Source organism: Stegostoma tigrinum, chromosome 3, assembly GCF_030684315.1.
Source record: "Stegostoma tigrinum isolate sSteTig4 chromosome 3, sSteTig4.hap1, whole genome shotgun sequence".
NCBI classification, from domain to species: domain Eukaryota; kingdom Metazoa; phylum Chordata; class Chondrichthyes; order Orectolobiformes; family Stegostomatidae; genus Stegostoma; species Stegostoma tigrinum.
Window position 1 is genome coordinate 41,802,186 of NC_081356.1, and position 14,680 is coordinate 41,816,865.

Genomic DNA, 14,680 nt, shown 5'->3' on the forward strand with positions numbered 1-14,680 from the left:
TGAACTTTGACCTCTGAGCAGTAGCTAGTTTTGGACCGGAAGAGAGAACAAGCAAACTGATGTTTGTTTACAGGAATTGGCTTGGAGAGATAATTGCAAATTGTTTGCTAATCCCAGAACACTACAGACTTTTCAGCACAAGATGTAATGCTCAGGGACTGGCATTTGAATGTTGAATGGGCCAGTCAACGACAGAGAAATGATGGCCAGCCAATCACAGAGATTGTTGATAACAAGGAAAAACTATAGTTTGAACTAGTTTGGTCTCGGGTTTTGGGTAGAAGGTTCTGTGTGTGGAAGATGTTGGACTGAAAGTTATTTGGATTTTTACCCTTTCGTTTTATACACAGAATTAAAGAATTTTGGAAGGTTTTCAGGAAAGAACCCCAATCTATAAGACATAAGTAAAAATCTCCATCAGTCTTCAGGCATTGTTTGCATGGATCGGCGACTTCATAATTCAAGCATGATACAGTCCTATGTGCCTGGAATCTAATACGTCAGTTTGAGGATTTTGAAAGGCATTGTACCATCATGAAACCACTGAATTGGCAAATTGCAATTTTTCATTTTTCATTTTTCTTTCAATTTATTCTTTAACTATTTCCATCTGTCTATCCGTTTATGTATGAGTGGAGGTGGTGTTTAATAGAGATTGGGCTTTGATCATAGATATTAAATAGATTGCCTTGTTGTTTGTCAATGTTCTGCAAAAGTTACATCATCAACAAGAAATTATTAACTAAGTGTGAAGCTGGATGAACACAGCAGGCCAAGCAGCATCTCAGGAGCACAAAAGCTGATGTTTCGGGCCTAGACTCTTCATCCGAGAGGAGGATGGGGAGAGGGTTCTGGAATAAATAGGGAGAGAGGGGGAGGTGGACCGAAGATGGATAGAGGAGAAGATAGGTGGAGAGGAGAGTATAGGTGGGGAGGGGATAGGTCAGTCTGGGGAGGACAGACAGGTCAAGGAGGCGGGATGAGGTTGGTAGGTGGGAAATGGAGGTGCGGTTTGAGTTGGGAGGAGAGGAGAGGTGAGAGAAAGAACAGGTTAGGGAGGTGGGGACGAGCTGGGCTGGTTTTGTGATGCAGTGGGGTGGGGGGAGATTTTGAAGCTTGTGAAGTCCACATTGATACCACTGGGCTGCAGGGTTCCCAAGCGGAATATGAGTTGCTGTTCCTGCAACCTTCGGGTGGCATCAATGTGGCACTGCAGGAGGCCCATGATGGACATGTCGTCTAAAGAATGGGAGGGGGGAGTTAAAATGGTTCGCGACTGGGAGGTACAGTTGTTTGTTGCGAACTGAGCAGAGGTGTTCAGCAAAGTGGTCACCGCGCCTCCGCTTGGTTTCTCCGATGTAGAGGAAGCCACGTCGAGTACAGTGGATACAGTATACTACATTGGCAGATGTGCAGGTGAACATCTGCTTTATATGGAAAGTCATGTTGGGGCCTGGGATGGGGGTGAGGGAGGAGGTGTGGGGGCAAGTGTAGCACTTCCTGCGGTTGCAGGGGAAGGTGCCGGGTGTGGTGAGGTTGGAGGGGAGTGTGGAGTGGACAAGGGAGTCACGGAGAGAGTGGTCTCTCCAGAAGGCAGACAAGGGTGGGGATGGAAAAATGTCTTGGGCGGTGGGGTCAGATTCTAGATGGCGGAAGTGTCGGAGGATGATGTGTTGTATCCGGAGGTTGGTGGGGTGGTATGTGAAGACTTGGGGGATTCTCTTAGGGCAGTTATTGCGGGGGTGGGGTGTGAGGGATGTTTTGTGGGAAATGCGGGAGACTCTACATTGGGGAAACCAAGCAGAGACTTGGGGACCGCTTTGCAGAACACTTCCGCTCAGTTTGCAACAAACAACTGCATCTCCCAGTCGCGAACCATTTTAACTCACCCTCCCATTCTTTAGACGACATGTCCAACATGGGCCTCCTGCAGTGCCACAATGATGCACCCGACGGTTGCAGGAACAGCAACTCATATTCTGCTTTGGAACCCTGCAGCGCAATGGTATCAATGTGGACTTCACAAGCTTCAAAATCTCCCCTTCCCCCACTGCATCCCAAAACCAGCCCAGCTCGTCCCCTCCCCCCACTGCATCACAAAACCAGCCCAGCTCGTCCCTGCCTCCCTAACCCGTTCTTCCTCTCACCTATCCCCCTCCTCCCACCTCAAGCTGCACCTCCATTTCCCACCTACCAACCTCATCCCACCTCCTTGACCTGTTCGTCCTCCCCGGACTGACCTATCCCCTCCCCACCTATACTCTCCTCTCCACCTATCTTCTCCTCTATCCATCTTCGGTCCGCCTCCCCCTCTCTCCATATTTATTTCAGAACCTTCACCCCATCCCCCTCTCTGATGAAGGGTCTAGGCCCAAAATGTTAGCTTTTGTGCTCCTGAGATGCTGCTTGGCCTGCTGTGTTCGTCCAGCTTCACACTTTGTCATCTTGGATTCTCTAGCATCTGCAGTTCCCATTATCTCTGAAGAAATTAAGTTTTTTGTTTAAGTATAAATTTGGTGTCTGATACCTATTATTAGTAAAGTCTGGTTAGGAGCAATTAGATGATTTTGAATGTTTTAGTTTTACTTTGTTGCAAATTCAAGGATAGGGAAACTGATTTGGTTTGGACTGCTATTGTACAATCCTGAACAGGTAGGATATTTCTGCATCTTTGGAAAGAAAATTTCATGAATCTCCTCCCAAATCAAGAAAATAATGTGTGACCCTTGATAAATGATTGTCTTTTCATCCTCTTTACTTTGCACCAGAGCTAACTCACTGTGAAGCAGAAATCTAAGACCGTAAAGTTTTGGAGTAGATTTGTTGCTCGGGTTGTGGGTGTTGAGGTTGGTTGGCTTGTTGTTCCACAGGCATTTCTTTACCATGCTGGGTGACATCACTAGTACAGCCTCCAATTAAATGCTGGTGTGTTTTCCTGCCTGGCTTTTGACCAGGATTGCCTCACTTCCGGTTTTCCTCCTTAACGGAGTGTATATGGGGTCGAGTTCTATGTGTTTATTAATGGCTTTCTTCGTGGAGTACAAGGCTTGTAGGAATTCCTGTGCTTGTCTCTACTTAGCTTGTCCCAAGGTTTTGGCGTTGTCCCGGTCGAATTGGTGGTTCTCCTTGCTCATGTGGATTGAGATGAGTGAGTATTCGTCATGATTTTTTATAACCAGTTGACGTTTGTGTACCCTCGTGTGCCTAGGAAACTAACAACAAGGATACATGAACACCAACTGGCTACAAAAAGACATGACCAATGCTCTCACATCTCAATCCACATGGATAAGGAAAACAACCAATTTGACAGGGACAACACCAAAATCCTGGGACAAGCTAAGCAGAGACAGGCACGGGAATTCCTAAAAGCCTGGTACACCATGAAGAAAACCATTAAGAAAAACATAGAACTCGACCTCATATACACTCCACTACAAAGGAAAACCAGAAGTGAGGCAATCCATCTCCACGGACTCCAGAGTTTAAAAACCAGGCGGGAAAACACACTGACGCTTCGTCGGACGCTGCACTGAGGATGTCAACCAGCATGGTAATGAAACGCCTGCAATATGAGAAACCAGCTCAGTGAGCCAACCAACCTCAAGAAATGTAAGTTTTTCATGATAGCAATTAAGACTGGCTATCCCAAACAAAGGAGAACTTCTGGATGCCCATAGAATTTGTTGCTTATCAGTTTTGCTCATTTCTCTTCCAATGAGGGAAATACTTACTGATGATTTTGTTGATCATTTCTTTCATTTTGTTACAGGATCACTTAGCACATAACATTGTGACTTTTATTCTTCCAAACCTTACTGCTTATAACTTCTATCTTTTACCCAGGATCGTATTTTCTTTCATTATGTTTCCCCCACATGTGAAGCCTATTCTACAGTAATTTTTAGGGCTTTGAAGCATTAAAAACCTCTAATAATTTTTTTTGGGTGCTACAATGGAGGACTTATGCAAATTTGAGCTCAGTCTTTAAGGTAATTTCAATCAACAGGGTCACCATAATGTCCTGATCCCTGATGTGTCATTACCTGGCTGCCAATTTCCATAGTCCATGTTCCTGCTACACGTTTCAATGTGGTAATGGTGTAAGTCAACTCTTGTAACAAGCTTCAGACTGTAGGACCACTGTTGCTGATGCTGCCTTCTTCTTAGGCAGTGCCTTGAGATCAAGAATGATTTGAAATGATGCCAAGGTTCTACCATGAAGTGCAATTGAAAGGTGTCACCCCTGGGCCTTATGATTACGGTGTCCTTTAATATTGTGCCATTGATTAAGGTGATTATCTTGCAGTATATGGTCACGGTTATTCAAGTTGCAAAGCTTCTGTGCAAAACTCAGATTATAACAATCCATGTACTACAGAAAATTTTGCCAAACAGACAGAGCAGTTTCTCGTTCATCTTCTTTATCTTGGTTGTTTTTGCAATTATGCTATTGGGTTGTTTCAACGTTCTCAATTTTCATATGTATTCATATTCCTACCTGGGTGCTAAGTCAGGCCTTCCTTGAGAGTGAGGCTGTAATGCAACAGAGCTGGTTGCACAGGTGATCACAAAACACCAGAATCATGATTTTCTTCAAAGGAATTAAAATAATTTCTACAGAGGTAGAGGTTCAACTTGTGTCAAAGGTGTCAAAGACTGTGCATAGGCACCCACTATTTTAAAAATTAAGATAAAAAAAGCCTTTTTCGTTCACATTTCTACATGTAAACTTAAGTATTATTAAACAGTGCCAGAGTGACATATTTTGACAACAGAATGCCTCACAAAAGTATATATTTTTCAAAACAAATGTTTTCTTTTTGCAGAACAAAAATTGTTTAGAGCTTGGTCCTCCAGCAGAAGGAGAAATTATCCAGGTGAGATGGACTGATGGACTGCTCTATGGAGCCAAATTTGTAGCATCAAACATTATTTACATGTACCAGGTAAGACGTTTGATGTAGTTTGTGTTGGAATAATATTTAAACTGTTGGCATTTTACTGAACACATGTATTTGAATTTAATAGTAGTATGATTTCTATTCCTCTACTTGCTTCTTCATTTAACTAGGACAAAGTCTGCAAACTGAATGTGTGCACTGCAGTTGTAGAATAATTTGTTTCTCCCTCTTAAAAATGAATTATTGTAAATATCATAATGATGTCTTGGATAGTTCTATGAGATATTACTTTTCATTTTAAGCTGGTTAATTTCTGATTTGCAAAATCCACTGATTGTGAACAATGAACCCACTATGTTTTTGGGAAAATATGTAAATGGATGGTGAAGTGCTGATGGCTATAGTATTCCTCTGTCTTGGTTAAGACACAATATAAAGTCAAAAAATACTTAGAAGCCGATTGAGGTGGCTGTTATGTTGTGTGTAAATGTAGCATTCAGTTTGCACAGAGTGTAGTCTTGCAGACACCAATGAAAGTAATGACTATTTACACTGTTTCTGGTGCAAATGTATTGCAAAGTAAATGTATTCTGGCCCAGCTCCTCTTTAGTGCAGTGGGATCTTTTTGTCAAAATGAGTGGTGGATGAGTCTAAGAGTTCACCACTTGCTGGAAAAAACTTATCAACAAGACACAGTGTACTGAAAGATCAACCTAGGTTACCTGTTCAAATCATGGCTCAGAGGCATAAGTTGCTACTGAGGCAAGATTCAACAGTTGTTTCTTATTTTGGAGTTTGGAGCAGGAAGTATTTTCTGGTCTGTCATTTCTTTCTGGCCAATCCAAATGGTAATAAAGTTGCTATATAACAAGCCACAAACCTCCACTGATTTGAATCTGAAGGTGCCACTGTCATTGGCTGTTGATAGATATTGCTCCAAGGAAAAATAATGCAGGGCAGAAATTTAGGCCAGAACACACAATCGCATGTTGGCAACTCTCTTGCCATGGTTAACTGACTGTATGATCATTTCATGAAAAGTATAGATTTCTCCTCTCCCTGGGTAGATTTGGATTCTGCCTCCGTGACCTGGCATCCAGTAACTGTTTGGTGTAAATGTATACTGGCTTTCAGTGTTAATTTTAGCAGTAGTTTTTCCTAATAGTTATATGATATTTTGTTCATGCCAATCCATGATATTGCCAACAGGCACACCAGCTGCTGCTTTTTTTAAAATGAGTCATCTCATTGAAACCTGACAAAGAATCTTTCATAGATAACAAAGTGTGGAGCTGGATGAACACAGCAGGCCAAACAGCATCTCAGGAGCACAAAAGCTGACGTTTCGGGCCTAGACCCTTCATCAGAGAGGATCTTTCATTCCATTTTGAGATGGAATGTTACAATCCTCTCAACATTTTGTCAATTGATGTTTCAGACAGTAATATTACTCTGCCAATATGTCCACTCTAATATGCAATTATAATTATTGAAAAGGCCTCATCCAAGATGGATCAAGCATTCCTGTTCAATTTTTATATAAAAATCGGAAATTTGGAATCAGATGGCGTACTTCCAAGCTGCCTTACCAGAGTCGTACAGTCTGCATTCTAGCCCCATCTCCCAAGACTCAGGCATTTTATTGCCTGCTTATGAAGGCCATGATTTGAGCTATCTAAAATGCTGCATCAGCTACAATTTTCTTCCAACATTTTGTTTTGGTTTAAAAAAAACCCAAGCAGCCATTTTGTCCCATTCATTCATGGGTATCTACAACAGGCTTCATCAGGTTTCAACTGTTTATTTTGCTGTGAAAGGATAATAAGTGTTCTTAATATTTGACACGATTGATGATAGAGGGTCATAGAATCATACAGTATGGAAACAGAATCTTAGGCCACCCTTATCCACGTTGATCAGCAAACACCAATCTACACTAATTCTTCATGCCAACTGGAGCATCTAATATTTCCACTTTGATAATCTTAACATACTATAGAGCCCCATTATCCCAACTGAAATTTCCAGCCACCATGCCTTTCTACTTTGTGAATACTGATAAGAAATATTCATTCAGACCTCACCCATATCCTCTGGCTCCATGCACAGATTTCCACTTTGGTATCTCACTCTTTCACTGGTAATCCTTTTGCTGTTAAAGTACTTCTAGAATGCTTTTGTGTTTTCCTTAATCATATCTATCAAAGATATTTTGTGGCCCCACTTTGCCCTCCTAATTTCTTTTATAAAGCATCCCCCTACGCACACTCTACTTCTGATGTGCCTCCCCTGTTTTTAATGCTCGGTACTTAACATATGCTTCCTTCCTTTTCTTTGTTAAGCTCTCAATTTTTTGTTTTGAAAAATATATACTTTTGTGAGGCATTCTGTGGTGAAAATATGTCACTCTGGCACTGTTTATAATACTTAAGTTTACATGTGAATGAAAAAGGCTTTTTTTTTCTTAATTTTTAAAATAGTGGGTGCCCATGCACAGTCTTTGACACCTTTGACACAAGTTGAACCTCTACCTCTGTAGAAATTACTTTAATTCCTTTGAAGAAAATCGTGATTCTGGTGTTTTGTGATCACCTGTGCAACCAGCTCTGTTGCATTACAGCCTCACTCTCAAGGAAGGCCTGACTTAACATCCAAGGTTTCTTGGACTTGTAGCCCTTACCCTTCAATCTTAGAGGAACCCACTGGCCCTGAGCTTTCACTAAAGCAATTTGCAAATGTAGACTTAACTGCAAGTAGTTACACCCACTCCATGTTTGCAGCTTCTAGCCCTGCCCAGTCTCGCATAGGACTATTGACATGCTGTTGCAAAAAGCTCTCCTGGGTGCGCTTTAAAAATTCCACCCTGTCTAATCCTTTCACACTAAGGCAATCCCAGTTAATGTTTGCAAAGTTAAAATCCTCTACTACTATAATCCTTATCCTCGCTCATATCTCTGTGATTTGCCTGTATATCTGCTGCTCTATCACATTTCACTGGAGGGGAAGTCTGTAATTTAATTTCAGTAAAGTGATCAACCCATTTTTATTTCTCAGCTCCCCACAAATGTCCTCGTTTGAAAAGCCTTATAAGACATCCTCCTTCATTTCTGCAGTATATAAAGTACCATTTTAATTTGAACATTCTGGTTTCATTTTTTTTCTGAGTTTAAATTCTTAAAGACATGAAATCAACTGAATAAACAATTGTATAGATTAATTAAGTAATTAAAGGTTTTCACGTCAGATCAATATTTGTGTACCATGCCCTGAGTAAATGATAAAGCATTTTTTTTACAAAGGAGTTAGGCAGGGAAGTTTTGTCAGTTAACGTACTTTGTTTCTTTTTCATTTATGGAATGTCAGCATAGCTAGCTGTGCCAGCATTTATTGTCCATTTGTAATTGCCTTGAGAAAATAGTGGTGAGCTGCCTTCTTGAAATGCTGCAGTCCCTGAGGTATACACCGCAGAGTCTCATTCCTGCATGAAAAGGTCATCTGTTTTTAAGTTTTATCAGATTTAGCTCAGATATTGAATGCAGTTTCTGGGAATAATCACCATGCTTCATTGTCATGCATGATCAAGCTGAACATGAACTTGTCATCTGCCTGTGGATCTACTGTTAAGATAAAAGCATTGATCCAAAGAGGGTAATTTTAAGCCCCAAAACAGATGTTATGCTGAAAGTGAAACATTTAATATGTTAAAAATCTGAAATAGTAACTCCACCCACCTCAACCCTGGAAGGTGATGATAGTATGATGATAATGTTGTTGCACTATCAATCCAGAGGCCCAGGCTAATGTTCTTGGAACCTAGGTTCAAACTCCATTGTGGCAGTTGGTGGAATTTAAGTTCGATGAATCAATGAGTTTGGAACTGAAAGCTAGTTACAGTAATAGTGACCGTGAAACTATTAACGATTGTCATAAAACAAAGCCCAGCTCAGTTGGAAGGAATTCTGACTAAGTCTGCTCTCTAAAATTATTGACTTAATTCAAGGATAATTAGGGATGGGCAACAAATGGCTTTTGCTATGACACCTACATCCAAAAAGAAATTTAAAAGAAAAAAATACTTTTACTTTGAGGGAGAGAGTGACCAGTTCAATCTCAAGGACTCAGACAATCCACCAGTTTAAAAGGAAGCAGTAAGTTCCAGATCCATCAAGCAAGTGCCCTTTTACAGCACAGTTTAAGGATCAAGAACATTAGGACTATTTCCTTAAAGTCCACTCATTTGAAAACAACGAGTGGACTTTAAGGAAATAACCCTAATGTCCTGAGAAAACTAAATGTTTTATCAATGTAAAGAAGAGGAGACACTTTAGGTCAGACAATGCATGTTAGGTGTGAGACCTTGTTTAAAATCTGTCTTTTGGTTTGGAGTCAGACAGGTTTTATTTCTAAAGTACGAATTTATAAAACGCCACATTAACTAACTGTCCATATATCGTGTGATTTTTGAACAAAATAGAATGTATCTGTAAATACAAATTCACCCCATAGATTCACATGTGTGTGTGAGTGCAAGAGAATGAGTGTGTGTGTGTGTGTCTGGACGTGGGAGAATGTGCGTGAGAGAGAGAGAAAGAGAGGGTGTTTGTGTGTGTGAGAGAGTGTTTGTATATGCATGTGTGAGAGAGTTTGTGTATGTGTATGTGCTTGAGAGACAGTGTGTATATGAGTGTGTGAGAGAGAGTTTGTGTGTGTGTGTATATGAATATGTGAGAGGGAGTTTGTGTATGTATGTGTATATGAGTGTTTGAGAATGAGTTTGTGTATATGAGTGTGTGAGAGAGAGTTTGTGTATATGTGTGTATGAGTGTGAGAGAGCGAGTTTGTGTATATGAGTGTGTGAGAGAGAGTTTGTGTATGTGTGTGTATGAGTGTGAGAGAGCTAGTTTGTGTGTATGAGTGTGTGAGAGAGAGTTTGTGTATATGTGTGTATATGAGTGTGAGAGAGCGAGTTTGTGTATATGAGTGTGTGAGAGAGAGTTTGTGTATATGTGTGTATATGAGTGTGAGAGAGCGAGTTTGTGTATATGAGTGTGTGTGAGAGAGAGTTTGTGTATGTATGTGTATATGAGTGTGAGAGAGTGAGTTTGTGTATATGAGTGTGAGAGAGCGAGTTTGTGTATATGAGTGTGAGAGAGCGAGTTTGTGTATATGAGTGTGTGAGAGAGAGTTTGTGTATGAGTGTGTATGAGTGTGAGAGAGTGAGTTTGTGTATATGAGTGTGTGAGAGAGAGTTTGTGTATGTGTGTGTATATGAGTGTGAGAGAGCTAGTTTGTGTATATGAGTGTGTGTGAGAGAGTTTGTGTATATGTGTGTATATGAGTGTGAGAGAGCGAGTTTGTGTATATGAGTGTGTGTGAGACAGTTTGTGTATTTGTGTGTATATGAGTGTGAGAGAGCGAGTTTGTGTATATGAGTGTGTGAGAGAGAGTTTGTGTATGTGTGTGTATATGAGTGTGAGAGAGCGAGTTTATGTATATGAGTGTGTGAGAGAGAGTTTGTGTATGTGTGTGTATATGAGTGTGAGAGAGCGAGTTTGTGTATATGAGTGTATGTGAGAGAGTTTGTGTATATGAGTGTGTGAGAGAGTTTGTGTATATGAGTGTGAGAGAGCTAGTTTGTGTATATGAGTGTGTGTGAGAGAGTTTGTGTATATGTGTGTATATGAGTGTGAGAGAGCGAGTTTGTGTATATGAGTGTGTGTGAGAGAGTTTGTGTATGTGTGTGTATATGAGTGTGAGAGAGCGAGTTTGTGTATATGAGTGTGTGAGAGAGAGTTTGTGTGTATGTGTGTGTATACGAGTGTGTGAGAGTGTTTGTGTATATGTGTGTATATGAGTGTGAGAGAGAGGTTGTGTATGTGTATGTATACCAGTGTGTGTGAGTGAGTTTGTGTATGTGTGTGCATATGAGTGAGAGAGAGTTTGTGTGTGTGTGTGTGTGTGTGTGTGTGTGTGTGTGTGTGTGTGTGTGTGTGTGTGTGTGTGAGAGAGAGAGAATGCACAGTGTGGTGGGGCCACCTGTAGTGCGACATGAACCCCAGATCTCGGTTGAGGCCATCCTCATGGGTACCAAGTGCGGCTATCAGTCTCTGCTCGGTGACTCTGTGTTGTTGTCTCCCAAAGTCCACCTTGAAGGACGTTTACCTGAGGATCCAAGGCCAAGTGTCCTTGACTGCTGAAGTGATCCCCCTCTGGGCGGGAACATTCCTGGCTGGCAATTGTTGTTGTGTCTGCATGGTTTTACCAATGTACCATGCCTTGGCGCATCCTTGCCTTTGAGATAGACAACCTTAGCCGAGTCACATGAGTATCTGCCGTACATGTGTTGGTTGGTATTCCTTCGCGTGGTGGTAGCATCCGTGTCGAAGATCAGACATATCTTGTAGACGTTACTATGACAGAGTTGTATAGTGTTGTGGTCGATGTTGTCCTGAAGGCTGTATAGTTTGCTGTGAACAGTAGTCTGTTTAAGGTTTGGCGGTGTTTGAAGGCAATAAGTGGAGGCATGGAAAATATCATGACAAGGCATTCGTCATCGTTGATAATGTGTTGAAGTCTGCATCGAATGTGGTGTAGTTTCTCCACTCCTGGGATGCACTGGGCACACACATGAATCTGTAGGATGAATTTTTTTTGACAGGTACATTCTCTTTTGTTCAAAAAGCGCACAGTATCTAGACGGTCTGTCAATGCTGCATTTTATAATTTCCTACTTTAGAAATAAAACCAATTGACTCCAAATCAAAAGACAAACAAATTCTAAACAAGATCTTGGGGTTCTGACCCGAAACATCAACGTTCCAGCTCCTCTGATGCTGCCGGGCCTGTTCTGTTCCTCCAGCTACACACTGTGTTATCTCTGACTCCAGCATCAGCAGTTCTTACTATCTCTGAGACTCGAAACAATGCCTCACACCTAACGTGCATTATCTGACCTAAAATGTCGTCTCTTCCTTACACTGATAACACGTTTAGTTTTCTCAGGACAGTGACTTCGAGGGAATTTGGGGATTTACATATACATATTAATCAATGAAAACCTTCTAACGGATTAAAGGTTTAACAGCATCCAAGGTTTGTTTAGTATATCCTCATAAGTGGTATGACCCTTTGATCTTTTACTTATAAATTCTGTGCTGATACTACCTCTCTCACCAACACCTGAAAAGGAGTAAGACTCTGAAAGATAACAAAGTGAGAAGCTGGATGAACACAGCAGGCCAAGCAGCATCTCAGGAGCACAAAAGCTGACGTTTCAGGCCTAGACCCTTCATCAGCGAGGGGGATGGGGAAAGGGTTCCGAAATAAATAGCAAGAGAGGGGGAGGCAGACCGAAGATGGATAGAGGAGAAGATAGGTGGAGAAGAGAGTATAGGTGGGGAGGGGATAGGTCCATCCGGGGAGGACAGACAGGTCAAGGACGCGGGATGAGGTTAGTAGGTGGGAAATGGCGGTGCAGCTTGCGGTGGGAGGAGGGGATAGGTGAGAGGAAGAACAGGCTAGGGAGATGGGGACGAGCTGGGCTGGTTTTGGGATGCAGTGGGGTGGGGGGACTCCCCCGCACCTCCATTCCCCACCTACTAACCTCATCCCGCCTCCTTGACCTGTCCGTCCTCCCCGGACTGACCTATCCCCTCCCCACCTCCCCACCTGTACTCTCCTGTACACCTATCTTCTCCTCTATCCATCTTCTGTCCACCTCCCCCTCTCTTGCTTTTTATTTCAGAACCCTCTCTCCATCTCCCTCACTGATGAAGGGTCTGGGCCCGAAATGTCAGCTTTTGTGCTCCTGAGATGCTGTTTGGCCTGCTGTGTTCATCTAGCTTCACACTTTATTATCTTGGATTCTCCAGCATCTGCAGTTCCCATTATCTCTGAAGACTCTGAAAGCTTGTGTTTTCAAACTAACCTGTTGGACTATAATCTGGTGTCATGTGATTTCTGACCTTGTCCACCCCATTCCAACACCGGCACCTCCACATCATAATTGAGGACAGAATGTGATTTATAACGTAGAAACCTTAAATCAGATTTGGTTATAACCTCTTTTAATTGTTCCATAACCAGTGTCATTTTACAAATTAATTGCACGGTATGTGACACTAATAAACTGTCTGCACTGTTACTTTGACAGTTTTGGTTAAATATTCTTCCTCATTTATTTATAGTGTCTATACATTAAATAAAGATGATTGCCTATCGAGGGGTAGGGGGAGAGGAAAAGAATCACATGAGAATGTCTGTTTTAAAAGCTTTGTTTTTTATTGTTTGCAAAGATGTGCATAATCTTAAATTAATTATGTTAAAGACTGAAATCTGTATGGTTGTTCCCAGAAGTTTGCAGTACTATGCAATTTATGAATCTTGGCATTTATAGAAAAGTCCTTTTTAAATGCCTTTGGGTGCAAGATTCATTATAACATTACTTTTAGCAAAGGCTTCTGGCAGTACATTTGAGTGCACTGAGCTATGGTTCTTCTGTTGAGGAAGTGGAGTTTGAGTCCCTTGTGCTACAGATCTCCTGGTCTAACTTATGCTACTATAAGAAGTGGCTGGAAATAGGCAACAGTCTTCCTTAAAGATACCAAAGTATCATAACTGCACCACAATCGCTCACTTCCTTAAAATAAAGAAGGTAACACTGCACAATTTAGCTTGCTGCTCGTTTTCTCTCTTAATTTTTTTGGCAAAAATTATCTTTCTTTCAACAACTTTTGCTGAAAAAAATCAGAGGTTTATAAAGATCCTGCATTGTCTTCAGTTTACACCAAGAATAGGTTCCTACAATTTCAATCTTTGTTGCTTCTGTCTTTGTAGTATTCTAATGAGTACCATGAAATATTCTCTCTCTTAGTTGACATAAATTATATGTAAGAATGGCAAACAAAATACCACATTGAAAGTTCAGAAATCTAATCTGATCGACATATGATCGCAGCAGAAATTTGCATTAAAGATCTGACAAAGATTGGTTTTGGAATGTCTTCGCATTTTGTATTTTACAGCAATATAGTATTTTGTCAAGCATGTAATTTAGTGAGAGAAAAGCAAATTGCTGTTGAAACTCAGCAGGTCTGGCAGCATCTGTGGAAAGAAAGCTGAGTTCATGTTTCTAGTTCAGTGACTCTTCATCAGAACTGCTGTCGGAAAAGTAGTATTTATGCAGAAGACAATCTTGTGGGAGGTGGATGAAGGGCAGAGGTGAGTGGACAAATTGAGAAATAGCTCAGAAAGAGAGATATGAAAGGGTTAAGTAAGCAAGAAGATTATGGATAGCAGGCCAGAACAAAAGAAAAACTAAAGTAAGTGATAATAAGGTCTAAATGTAAGAGAGAATAGTTTAGTGAGGCTAGTTTACAGTAACTCTCAGCAGTCACATTAGTTTTGATTTCTTTTAAGCTGCAAGTGCTCTGTTCACAAAGTTACTCTAAATGTAGGGACTGCCATCTCTAAACTAGGTACGTGGAGTTTCTCTTGCAGGTTTTATTTAAAGTGTTGTTCAGAAACATGCATTTATTTTGTAATCACGCCTATTTTCTTGAGTGATATGTGGTGGAGAATGCAGCGATGCATTGTAATTGCAAGCAAATCTGAATTGTTAATTACAAGTTAATTTTACACTGAGAAAAGGTCACTGGACTTGAAACATTAACTCTGCCTACCCCTCTGGAGGTGCTGCAGGACCTGCTAAGAATTTTCAGCAATTTCTGTTTTTTTTCTGATTTCCAGTATTTGCCGTTCCTTGGCTTTTTTTTGTC

At 41.1% G+C, this 14,680-nt stretch overlaps 1 protein-coding gene across 2 annotated transcripts in view; it reads left to right on the forward strand.

The window, feature by feature from the left end:
* Window positions 1-14,680, forward strand: part of LOC125451162 (lysine-specific demethylase 4C-like) — a 378,541-nt gene that overhangs the window by 334,437 nt on the left and 29,424 nt on the right. For both annotated transcript variants that reach the window (XM_048527958.2, XM_059644532.1), the window contains one exon: window positions 4,830-4,949. In XM_048527958.2, coding sequence (XP_048383915.1) covers window positions 4,830-4,949 — 120 coding nt within the window. The remainder of the gene's footprint in view (window positions 1-4,829; window positions 4,950-14,680) is intronic.